The sequence below is a fragment of the Phycodurus eques genome, chromosome 13, assembly GCF_024500275.1.
Source record: "Phycodurus eques isolate BA_2022a chromosome 13, UOR_Pequ_1.1, whole genome shotgun sequence".
NCBI lineage: Eukaryota > Metazoa > Chordata > Actinopteri > Syngnathiformes > Syngnathidae > Phycodurus > Phycodurus eques.
Window position 1 is genome coordinate 2799180 of NC_084537.1, and position 13071 is coordinate 2812250.

At 42.9% G+C, this 13071-nt stretch overlaps 2 protein-coding genes across 9 annotated transcripts in view; both read right to left on the reverse strand.

Moving 5' to 3' along the window:
• The window catches only part of LOC133411536 (phospholipid phosphatase-related protein type 4-like), a 200930-nt gene extending 192414 nt beyond the window's left edge, over positions 1 to 8516 (reverse strand). The window contains exon 1 of the mRNA XM_061694047.1: positions 8132 to 8516. Within this exon, the coding sequence (XP_061550031.1) occupies positions 8132 to 8212 (81 nt within the window). The 5' untranslated portion in view covers positions 8213 to 8516. The remainder of the gene's footprint in view (positions 1 to 8131) is intronic.
• A 3638-nt stretch (positions 8517 to 12154) lies between these two features.
• LOC133411275 (intraflagellar transport protein 20 homolog) overlaps positions 12155 to 13071 on the reverse strand; it is a 92689-nt gene continuing 91772 nt past the window's right edge. For all 8 annotated transcript variants that reach the window (XM_061693420.1, XM_061693422.1, XM_061693421.1 and 5 more), the window contains one exon: positions 12155 to 12907. In XM_061693420.1, coding sequence (XP_061549404.1) covers positions 12904 to 12907 — 4 coding nt within the window. In that variant the 3' untranslated portion in view covers positions 12155 to 12903. The remainder of the gene's footprint in view (positions 12908 to 13071) is intronic.

Consider the following 13071-nt stretch of genomic DNA (forward strand, 5'->3'; position numbering starts at 1 on the left):
TCAGTTTGGCCGGACGGCCAGCTCTAGGAAGGGTTCTGGTCGTCTCAAACATCTTCCATTTAAGGATTATGGGAGCCACTGTGCTCTTGGGAACCTGAAGTGTAGCAGAACTTTTTGTAACATTGGCCAGATCGGTGCCTTGCCACAATTCTGTCTGTGAGCTCTTCAGGCAGTTCCTTTGACCTCATGATTCTCATTTGCTCTGACATGGACTGTTATCTGTAAGGTCTTATATAGACAGGGGTATGGCTTTCCTCATCAAGTCCAATCAGTATAATCAAACACAGCTGGACTCCAATGAAGGTGTAGAACCATCTCAAGGATGAACAGAAGAAATGGATAGCACCCAAGTTAAATGAGTGTCACAGCAAAGGGTCTGAATACATATGGCTGTATGATATTTCAGTTTTTATTTTTTAATAAAGCTGCAAAAATTTCAACAATTCCGTTTTTTTTCTGTCAATGTGGTGTGTCGGTTTTTGTCTTCCCCTGTTTCACACACACCTGCTCCTGTGAGCATCTTCACCACCTGTGCCTCGTTCACCCTAATTACCCCTTGTATTTAACCTCGTGTCTCATTCCCTCTCGTCGCCAGTTCGTTGTACCTTGTCGTCGCGTTCCAGCATTCCTTGTTTCCACATCACAGACTCATAGTAAGACTTGACCCTGTTCCGATTATCGACCTCGCCTCTTTGCCTCATGTTTTTGGATACTGTTGCCTTTCTTGGATTGCCTGCCTGTGTACCGACCTATGCCCGTATATTAAACCTCTCTTTTTGGAAACTGTCCATTTGTTTTGGAGTCGTGCATTTTTGGGTTCTATCCTCTGTTCCGTTCATGACAGAACGAACTGGCCATAACATGGACCCAGCAGACTCAGACCCGGTGCGCAAAGCCCTTCAAGAGCAGGGTCAACGCCTTTCGAAGCAGGATGAGCAGCTTGCTGCCCTCCACCTTCATCTAGAGGGACTGTCAAGGCATCAGGACAATATGATGAGACAGGTGGCCTCCCAGTTTGAACGTCTTATGAAAATGATTTAAGAGAAGGAACTTGCTGGCACCACACCCGATACCGCCACGGTACCAACATTTCCATGTGAAGCAGTCACCATGCAGCCACCTGCCACCTCCGCTGCTGTCTGCCCACAGCTCTCTTGACCGGAGAGGTTCTCTGGAGATTCTGGGAACATTAAGCCATTCATCACGCAGTGCGAACCCCACTTTGAGCTGCAGACGCCTGCCTTCCCCACCGAGCGGGCAAAAATCGCTTTCGTCATTTCCCACCTGACTGGTCGTGCGGAGGCGTGGGCTACTGCTGAATGGAGCCGCAATTCCGCTGCGTGTCTGTCAGAGAAGTTTCTTCAAAACAACTGAGACAAGCCTGAGGATTGTATCGAAATGAACTCACACCAACCAAGATTGTCTTTTCTGCTCGCGAGGGACAGCAGAGCAACTCACTGGCTGAGTGTGCTCACCAAGACTGACAAAGAAGTGCTGCCCTTGTCCGATATTTATTTTAAGCAAAACAGCATGCAACACAGTGGAACTTTACCGAAATGTGCAGGTGCACAGGAAAAATGCTTAGATCGTTTCCTGTTATTTTGACAGTTTTCTTTAGCAGTCAGCATAGTTACACATCTTTTTTGAGGAAGTGTGAACCAGACAGGTTAAGTAAGGGTGAACCAGACAGGTTAAGTAAGGGTGAACCAGACAGGTTAAGTAAGGGTGAACCAGACAGCTTCCTTGTCTCGTCCACACATCTGCGTGGGCGAATTTCAACAAAATATGAACATGCTTTAAACATGATAACTATAATTATTTCACAGTGTCATTCATGGGCTTTTTTCGTAAAGATTATGACAATTATGACATTGGTGACCGTGAACTGCTGGCAGTCAAGGCTTTGATGGAGTGGAGGCACTGGCGAGAGGGGCCACAGACTCCGTTTTTAGTATGGACAGATCACAAGAACCTTGAGTATATTAAATCTGCTAAAACACTCAATGCAAGGCAAGCTAGATGGGCTCTGTTCTTCACAAGATTTAATTTCATGTTATCCAACCGACCTGGTTCTAAAAATGGTAAGCCAGATGCTTTGTCACGCATTTTCTGCGAAGAGAATTCTTTGTCCGACCCTAAGACTATTTTGCCCAAGTCATGTTTCATTTCCGCTTTTGTTTGGGACGTTGAAACTGCGGTTAAAGAGGCTCTGAAAAACACTCTTAGCCCGGAAGATTGCCCTGAAAACAGGCTTTATGTGGTTCCGAACTTAAGGGGAAGAGTCATCCACTGGACTCACACGAACTGTACTGTATGTCACCCAGGCATTGCCAAAACGCAATCAGTGGTCGATCAGCGCTTTTGGTGGCCTAATGTTAGGAGCGATGTTATCGATTATGTCAATGCTTGCCAGGTATATGCTGCTAACAAGCCCTCTCGTCAACGTCCTTCTGGGGAGTTGTGACCCCTGCCAATACCACAACGTCCTTGGTCAGACATTTCCGTTGACTTTGTGACAGGATTACCGGCCTCTAAAGGTAATACCACTATTCTTACAGTTGTTGACAGGTTCTCTAAGATGGCACACTTCATTGCACTTCCAAAACTCCCCTCAGCTAAAGACACTGCCGAGTTGATGATTAATCAGGTTTTCAAGTTCCATGGTTTCCCCAAGAATGTGGTGTTTGATAGGGGTCCCCAATTCATTTCGCAATTTTGGAAGGAGTTTTGCAATCTCATAGGTGCTACCGTCAGTCTGTGATCTGGGTTTCACCCTTAAACCAACGGCCAAACCGAGAGGCTGAACCAGGACCTGGAGACTGGGCTCCGATGTCTCGCTTCACAGGAGCTGCGATCCTGGTCTCAGAAACTGGTTTGGGTCGAATTCTCCCACAATTCCCTCCCCTCTGCATCCACTGGTGTATCGCCTTTTCACGTTGTGCATGGTTACCAACCATCTCTGTTTCCTGCCATAGCCCCAGAGTCCACAGTTCCAGCGGCATTGACCTTGGTGAGACGCTGCATGAGGACCTGGGAGCGAGCCAGCCAGATGCTGCTGCGCCAGGGACGGTCCTACAAAGCCGCTGCTGACCGTCAGAGGACACCGGCCCCGAACTACAAAGTGGGTCAGTGAGTTTGGCTCTCGACCAAACATATTCCACTCCGGGTGGAGTCCAAGAAGCAAGCTCCCAGGTTCGTTGGGCCCTTCCCCATCACAAAGATCATCAACCCTGTCACCGTGAAGCTGAGGCTCCCAAGGTCGATGCGGGTCCACCCTGCTTTTTACGTCAGCCTACTCAAGCCAGCCCGGGAGTCCCCTCTGGTCTCGCCTTCCAGGCCCCCTCCTCCCCCCCGGTTTGTAGATGGGGGCCCTGTCTTCTCTGTGAAGCGGCTGTTGTCGTCTAGTCGGAGGGGAAGGGGGTTTCAATATCTGGTGGACTGGGAGGGCTATGGGCCTGAGGAACGTTCATGGGTGCCATCTGCGTTTATCATGGATGACTCGCTCATTCGGGACTTCCACGTTGCGCATCCAGGGGCCCCGGGGCCGTCTGGGGCCGGCCGTTAAGGGCGGGGGGGGGGGGGTACTGTCATGGGTGTGTGTTCCGGTTGTCTTCCCCCTGTTTCATACACACCTGCTCCTGTGAGCAACTTCACCACCTGTGCCTCGTTCACCCTAATTACCCCTTGTATTTAACCTCGTGTCTCATTCCCTCTCGTCACCAGTTCGTTGTACCTCGTCGTCGCGTTCCAGCATTCCTTGTTTCCACGTCACAGAATCATAGTAAGACTTGACCCTGTTCCGATTATCGACCTCGCCTCTTTGCCTCATGTTTTTGGATACTGTTGCCTTTCTTGGATTGCCTGCCTGTGTACCGACCTATGTCCGTATATTAAACCTCTCTTTTTGGAAACTGTCCATTTGTTTTGGAGTCGTGCATTTTTGGGTCCTATCCTCTGTTCCATTCATGACAGTGGTGTGTTCATTAATGAGGAAAAAAAATGAACTTAAATTATTTCAGCAAATAGCTGCAATATAACAAGGAGTTACAAATTTCAGGGTGTCTGAATACTTTCCGAACCCATATATGTACTTCTGCACACACATGTAGACACATGTACCAGATGAAGTTCATGAACTAGTTTATAGGTTTTGCAAATGTGAACTGAACTTAGTTCATTTCTGCATGATGAACGGAATTGATAATGCCCTCATTCTGACGTCAAAGAACAGTTTTTGAACAAAAGTTTATATTCATTCAAGTGTGCCAGGTTTTGTTAGGAAGTGTGTGTATGTGTATATATATATATATATATATATATATATATATACACATACACACATATATACACACATATATATATATATATATATATATATATATATATATATATATATATATATGCGGCACGGTGTGCGACTGTTTAGAGCGTCTGCCTCACAGTTCTGAGGACCGGGGTTCAATCCCCGGCCCCGCCTGTGTGGAGTTTGCATGTTCTCCCCGTGCCTGCATGGGTTTTCTCCGGGCACTCCGGTTTCCTCCCACATCCCAAAAACATGTGTGCTAGATTAATTGACGACTCTAAATTGCCCGTAAGTGTGAATGGTTGTTTGTTTGTATGTGCCCTGAAATTGGCTGGCAACCAGTTCAGGGTGTACCCCGCCTCCTGCCCGATGATAGCTGGGATTGGCTCCAGCACGCCCGCGACCCTTGTGAGGAGAAGCGGCTCAGAAACTGGATGGATGGATGGATATATCTATAGTCGGTCGACTGGTTAGAGGGTCTGCCTCACAGTTCTGAGGACCGGGGTTCAATCCCCGGCCCCACCTGTGTGGAGTTTGCATGTTCTCCCCGTGCCTGTGTGGGTTTTCTCCGGGCACTCCGGTTTCCTCCCACATCCCAAAAACATGCGTGCTAGATTCATTGACGACTCTAAATTGCCCGTAGGTGTGAATGTGAGTGTGAATGGTTGTTTGTTTGTATGTGCCCTGCAATTGGCTGGCAACCAATTCAGGGTGTACCCCGCCTCCTGCCCGATGATAACTGGGATAGGCTCCAGCACGCCCGTATATATATATATATATATATATATATCCATCCATCCATCCATTTTCTGAGCCGCTTCTCCCACTTGGGACACGGGCGTGCTGGAGCTATACATACAACTAATTGTTTTACTACAAGAAAATATGATAAATGACAACATAATGCTGAAGGTTTTAATGATAACTTATTAGGTCAATGTGTCCCACACCATTTTTTTGCTAATAAATATATATATATATATAATAGTTCCTATTATGTTTTTACAGTTAACACCCTGTTGAACACACTTTGGTAGAGGAATTGTCCAAGTGGTCATTCTTTCACACACTACCTAAAGTAATGGTTTATTTAAAACAAAATAAAATAAATATATAAACGTAACAATAAGGATGTTAATTATTGAGAAAAAAAACAACAACAACAACTCCACATTGATTTGCGTGAATCACGCGGCTTGATGTCAGCTAGCTTTTGTGAGCGATCACACAAATAGTCAGACGGCAGGCCGAAAGTCTGGTTTCGTCAGTGTTCTCAAGAATCAGTCTTGTACTGTATTTCTTTTTGCATTCACTTTATTTACCAATCAGTTAGCACACAGCTAGGATTTATTCGACATGAAACTACATTATTCTTTATGTCCTTTTCTTTGCCTCTTTTTTACATAGTGCCCCCTAGTGTTCAGACTGAGAAACCACAGTTGGATAAAATTGTACCTTTATAACTAACAATGATGACAAACTTGTTCCAGTTTTTTTAAAATTAATTCCTTGTGTTTTTGATACAATAAATGACAAGTTTAAACTGAAATCTATTTATATTTGTTTAAAATTGCCTCACTAGAAATGTTTGTCGACAAGAAAATGCAGTTTCCTGCTATATGCGCAATGTGAATTTAAGAAAAATACTGTTGATTATCTAAAAGAGGAAACAACTGGTCATTCATTATTAAGTGAAATGTGTCATTTCTCTTCTGTATTCATAATTGTTCTTTAACCAAGCAAAAATATATTTTATCCTTATACTTGATTATTCCGATGGAATTGTCAGTAGAATAGTTGATTACTGGATGCAAATTCTTATTTGTGACGGGTCTGTTTAATGTCACTTCAGAAATAAAGTAAGAAAAAGTAAGTCATAGCATAGCATTGTCATAGAATAACTGAAAACCTACTATCAATCCGTTTTGAAGGGGCAATAAATTAAGCTCCCTCTTGACGATTGGCTTTGAAGGTGCAACATTTTTTATCAGCCCCCTAGTTTTCTTATAAAGGTTCAGTGCACCATCCATCCATCCATCCATTTTCTGAGCCGCTTCTCCTCACTAGGGTTGCGGCCGTGCTGGAGCCTATCCCAGCTACCATCGGGCAGGAGGTGGGGTACACCCTGAACTAGTTGCCTGCCAATCGCAGGGCACATACAAACAAACAACCATTCGCACTCACATTCACACCTACGGGCAATTTAGAGTTGTCAATTAACCTAGCATGCATGTTTTTTTTTTGGGATGTGGGAGGAAACCGGAGTGCTCGGAGAAAATCCACGCAGGCACGGGGAGAACATGCAAACTCCACAGAGGCGGGGTCCTCAGAACTGTGAGTCAAACGTGCTAACCAGTCACGCACCGTGCCATGTATATATATATTCATAAAATATAAATATTATATATCTTTATAAATAAATAAATTAATTAAAATATACATTTTGTTGGTAAAATTACTCGAAACTCAAAGTGTAGAACTTGCGATTTGACTCGGGACTTGTATGTCTCGACTTGAGACTTGACTCGGGACTTACCTGTCTCGATTTGGGAGTTGACTCTGGACTTGAGGGAAAAGACAATCAATGAATGAATCGATCAATCAAGTCAGTCACTGGACCTTAACCCAATAGAGCATGCATTTTACCTCTTGAAGAGGAGACTGAAGGGAGAAAGCCCCAGAAACAAACAAGAACTGAAAGAGGCCACAGTCAAGGCCTTGAAAACCATTTCAAATGAAGAATGCAACAGTCTGGTGAAGTCAATGGGTCGCAGGCTTGATGCAGTTAATGCAAGGAAGGGTTATGCCACGAAAAATTCAATGTTATTCACTTTAAGTTAATTTAATAATGTCGGTTCCAGTACTTTTGCTCACTTGAAAAGTGGGTGGCTTAAACCAAAAGGTGCTCTGTCCTGATTTGTTTAACACATCCATCCATCCATTTTCTGAACCGCTTCTCCTCACTAGGGTCGCGGGCGTGCTGGAGCCTATCCCAGCTATCATCGGGCAGGAGGCGGGGTACACCCTGAACTGGTTGCCAGCCAATCGCAGGGCACATACAAACAAACAACCATTCGCACTCACAGTCACACCTTCGGGTAATTTAGAGTCTCCAATTGATGCATGTTTTTGGGATGTGGGAGGAAACCGGAGTGCCCGGAGAAAACCCACGCAGGCACGGGGAGAACATGCAAACTCCACACAGGCGGGGCAGGGGATTGAACCCAGGTCCTCAGAACTGTGAGGCTGACGCTCTAACCAGTTGCCCACCGTGCCGCCATGTTTAACACATTATACCATGAAATAAAAGCTGGAATTCTGAACTTTTCTCTCATCTTTTGATCTGACCCAAATTTCTTCAGCATACAATAAAAACAAAGGAATTGACCTTGCTGTTCCAATACCTTTGGAGGGGACGATATCCATCCATCCATTTTCAACACCACTTATCCTGGTTAGGGTCGTGGGGCGCTGGAGCCTATTCCAGCTGACTTCGGGTGAAAAGGCGGACTACACCCTGAACCAGTCGCAGGGCACATATAGACACAGGCAACCATTCACACTCTTCTCTCTCTCTCTCTCTCTCTCTCTGTCTCTCTCTCACGCTATATATATATATATATATATATATATATATATATATATATATATATATATATATATATATATTTGCTTTCCCTCTTTAACACATTGCTACACTAATTGTATCACATCAGTAATTATTTACTACATATCTAGCAGTCTGTAAAAGTGAACGTTTGAATTGCTACAAACATAAGGATGGATGGATGGATCGATCGATCGATAGATAGATAGATAGATACTAACCTCTACAAAATAAAAACATGGCAGCAGCGTAACGCTGTCCTTTGCCTCCTTTCCGAATTTCAGACGTTCCAGGGTGGTCATTTCGAACTGCTGCTGATCTCTCCCGTTGCCAAGAGACAAGGCGCTGTACTTGATACCCGGGTTTATATTGGCAAAATTCTCTCGTTTTCCTGCAAAATCTTGTCTCGCGCCTGGCAAGATGCTGACTTGATCCTGACGGTGGTCCTGCGTTTCGGCTTCGATTGACCTAAATGCGTGTATTTGGCACTCTGCAATGGTTCAGTATGGTCGGCATGACGTCCGCCCAAATTCAAACCATTTACATGAAGGAAAGCCCTTCCTCAAGTCCACTGCTCAAATCTGCAAAGCCAGCTGCGTTACTCCCCCCGGCTACGCTCCGTTGCCATAGATCGGGTTTGTCAAATTGCAGCTCCTGAGCAGCGAGGCACGCACACGCACGTACGCTCGCGTGTGCGCGCGCGTCAACTAAAGTACAACGACAAATCCCAAATCTCAGCAAGCAATAATACAATTTGATACACAGTGGAAGGAAAAAGAATGTGAAACCTCTGGAATTCAGATGAACTACACTTTATAAAACCATTTAAATTCTTCACATCCTTCCAATATATTTTCAACACCACTTATCCTCTTGATGGTCTTGGGAGTGCTGGAGCCTGTTCCAGTCAGAGTTGCCACCTTTCAGAAATGAAAATAAGGGACGCCCACCACGACATTTCGGGGCCATGACCCCAGTGGGAAGGGGCGCCCATAGCAGTCTTAAATGAACGAATGCGGTTGGATGTTTCGTGGTGGTCGGTGGATCCATAGGCCCAGATTGGCAGCTACACTTCCGTCACACAAGTAGCTTTCAACCACCAGGGTGTGAATGTGGAGTGAATGAATAATGAAAGTAGTTGTAAAGGGTCTTTGAGTGCCTTGAAAGGTGCTACACAAGTGTCATGCATTATTGTTATATTTTTATTTGTGCCAATTTTTTCACTAAAGGTGCGATCAAGAAAGCAATTATTCATGCACCTTGAAATGCTTTCTTATTAATGAACACATTCTTTATCATGCAACGCTGTTGTATATAAAGTGCTGTGACTTCGTCTGAATAAATCCTTAATTACATCCATTAATATTTTATGTACTATGAGTAAAAAAAAGCTTTCAAAAAGTGCCACATGCTCACAACTTGGAATCAGTTAAGATCGTCAATGAGATACAGTATGATCTATCACAAAGCAGTTGGACTATACCACTGCTTTTGGAGCAAGGACCTCTGCCTTTGTTCTACCTATAGTCCTTTTTTCAAATATTTTTTTAATCCGGTAGAATCTTTTGATTACGTTTATGTGCACAGTTAGCACTGTTGTAGCTGAGGTTGTGTTTGAGTGGCATACTTGTGTCAGGTTGTCATGGTTTTTTTTTTTGTTTTCATGTAAACGGTCAGCGTTCTTTATTCAGAAAATCGACATCACATCTACATTTTAGGTTGTTTAATGACAGATTAAATATTTAATAAATCTCATTCACTGCCAGCCTTCCCAGTTAACATGGATATTTGACTTCTAAAGCGGTCAATGGCAGTGAATGTGTTTTTAATATTGATATCTCAATATTTAACATCAGTGTTACTTGGAGCAGTAAACATTCATGAAATCATACATGCATACGATTGAATTCCAAATTATCCCAAGCATATACTGCACATACCAGCAGTGCTACATACATTGGGAGCAGTAAACATTCAATAGATATGATGAAGTTTTTCAAATCATCATAAAAGTTATGTACTTTGTTTTTGGTGTTTCCCAGATATAATGTTCTGTCTCTGTGTATGAGGGGGTGAATAAGAGGAATATACTACACTTTATGTACGTTCATGATAGCTATGAAGTGCGGCGCATTTATTTCGCGTGAAACCTACGACATCCAACATGGCGGACACGCTGACATATCGCGGCGCAACGAGCCAACCCGCTCATTATGGACTCGACCTATGGAAACGTTTGCCAAACGTTATGGTGACGTAATTTTGGCGCATACGCATTTAGATTAGTTGCTAGAATTCTCCCCATTTTTGCTACAATTAACCATAGCTTAACCATAACCTGATGTTTTTTCTAGCTAGGAAACATTTCAGGACACCTAGCTGAGGTGGTCAGAGACAGCACGAATGTCCAGTGAATGAATTGGCCACACATCACATTAGTTGTTGGAGCTAACCATCAACAGAAAAATGTGTGTCCCATGATTAGAAAGTGCGTAAAAGCCACTGTTTGGGTCCAGACCGCCATTTCCGATGTCGAGTGTTCATTATCTACGTCAGGGTATGACAATTTGATATAAAATAGTACGTTTTTACTTGATACATTTAATTTCACAAAGTAGCACATAATTGTGAAGTGGAATCAAAACAGTGTCGACGCCAGAGCACGTCCGATGGGTGGGCATTTGGTCGGCAAGGCGGTTTTTTGAAGCGACCACATACGCACACACACACATTGAAGCCTACATATGCCACACGGTACACACGTGCGTGCCTGCATTCACACACACACACACACGCACTCATTAAAGCCCATAAAAGAGGTTCGCCATGGCGGGCGCACACACAGTCACACACAACATTAAAACAGGTATATGCCACAGTGGCCACACACGCACGCACATACAACATTAAGCGTTTTCAAACAAGTTTTCAATGGTGAACATTGGTTAAATTACACACATCAGTCAGCATACTGGGCATTGTTCTATATGTGACAGGCTGACGATGGTGTTCTACTGTCACATCATGTCCCTAAAATGCCAGCTAAACCATTTATTTTATTGAACGTTGTGCGCTTGTGGTCCGAAAACACCTTTCTTAAAGTAGAGAATAAATTCCCTCATAGGCTACTGCTGTGGAGGCGCCAAATGCTGGGCTTCAGTGGGCTAGTTTGAAAGCAGTCAGCTCACTGATAAGACACGCAATCTGGACTTGGACAGGAAGTGACCATGCTATATGACAAACACTGGTTTTCTTATTTTTATTTTAATTAGACTTTGATTAAATTATATAAAAAGATTGAAACGAAAAAGCTACACTCCAAGGACCTGTGGCAGTGCACAATTCATTAGTGGGGGACATGGCCCATACATGCCCCCCCATGCCGCCAAATTATAGTTTTCTAAAATTTTAAGCAAATATAAATCTGAAAAGTGTGGTGTGCATTTGTATTCAGACCTCTGCACTCTGGTACCCCTAAATACAATCCAGTGCATTCAATTGCCTTCAGAAAACCACTCATCAGTAAATAGTCCATAAATAGTCTGTTCAGTGATGGCCTCAGTGGTTTGTTATCTTATTCCTGTATGTAAGTACAATACTGTAAAGTGCTATTATTCTCATTACAAAACACCTTCCACAAACTTGGTTTGCTGTTTTTGTGGGACTGAGAATTTATTCATGGTATTTCCATTCATAATTCAATGGATCTCCAAGTGTGCCAGTGCCCCAATGTGGCCAGGGGTGCGAGGGCCCATTTGTAGTTGCTCGCAGCTTAGTGTTTTTTTTTTTTTTACATGCCGACCGTCATCTTCGTCTTTCATCCAAAATCTCAGTTGTACTTTGTTACAATCACAACACATACTCTGTCGAGTGTAAAATTCCTAAACTTGTCTGACTTCTAACCTGAGACCATTTTCTCCCTCATAATCTCTCAGGCGTACTCAAAATCTTGGCTGATTTAAAATGGAAAGTGCTGCATTGTTGCCTTCTACTGGCTCATGTTCATCAGTACAGTTGCTGAGAAACTGAAATTCATTGACGAGCAGCATCAGATCCTCCATTGACGAATATATGTCAGTTGTAGTAAATGGATAGATTCCAGTAGACAAATATAGATGCCCACCTGCTGTAAATTAATAAATAATTTAAAAAAAAACATGTTTTTAAGAAATGTACAGTAGTCCATAAAAACAGACAAATAATAATAATAAAAATCAAGTTCAATCAACTCAGAAGTCAATAGGTCAATTTAACATGGACAAAATTTATTAGATTTGAAAATGTGTTTACGCCTTAATGAATGTAATTACAGAGGGCCACAACTACTGGTGACATTCAAGACCTGGATAACTAATCTAAAAATGTCTTCCTTGCTCCGGATCTCAGATTCTTTAAACAGATGGAAACCAAGGTCAACCTTAATGCAGAGACAGTGTGGAGAAGGTGTTCATTGACGATGTGTGTGTGTGTGTTACAGAATTTATCTTGTTACTTCTGTCAGCAGTTAAAATGTGGATTTTTCTGTATTTATACAAAATGTATAGATGTACAGATAGATGTGTAGATAGATGTATAGATACACAGACAGACAGTGAGACAGACAGCGAGAGAGAGAGAGAGAGAGAGAGAGAGAGAGAGAGAGATAGATAGATAGATAGATAGATAGATAGATAGATAGATAGATAGATAGAGATAGATAGAGATAGATAGATAGATAGATAGATAGATCGATAGATAGATAGATAGATAGATAGATAGATAGATAGATAGATAGATAGATAGATCGATAGAGTGAAGCGCAAGGTATCAAAAGGGAGGAAATCCAAAATTTGCTGATGTCCATGGGCTCCAGACTTTAGAACTTTACTCAAGCATACTTCAATAGGAGTGAAGGTCAACCAGGAATTGAACCTAAACTTGTGAGACGACCACTCTTCCACCTGAATAATGAGACTCAGTATTTTGAACGCCTCATCCTGGTTGGGTTCTTTCATCAACTGAAAAGAGAAAAATTTGAACAAATTAAAGCTCTGCATACTCTGACAATGCATACTCCACCTGCAAGCCAGTCATTTAATTATTATGCAGACACACAGAGAAAATGTCCAGCCCTGACTCAATTCTATTCATATCCATTATTTTTTAACCATGTACTAAAATC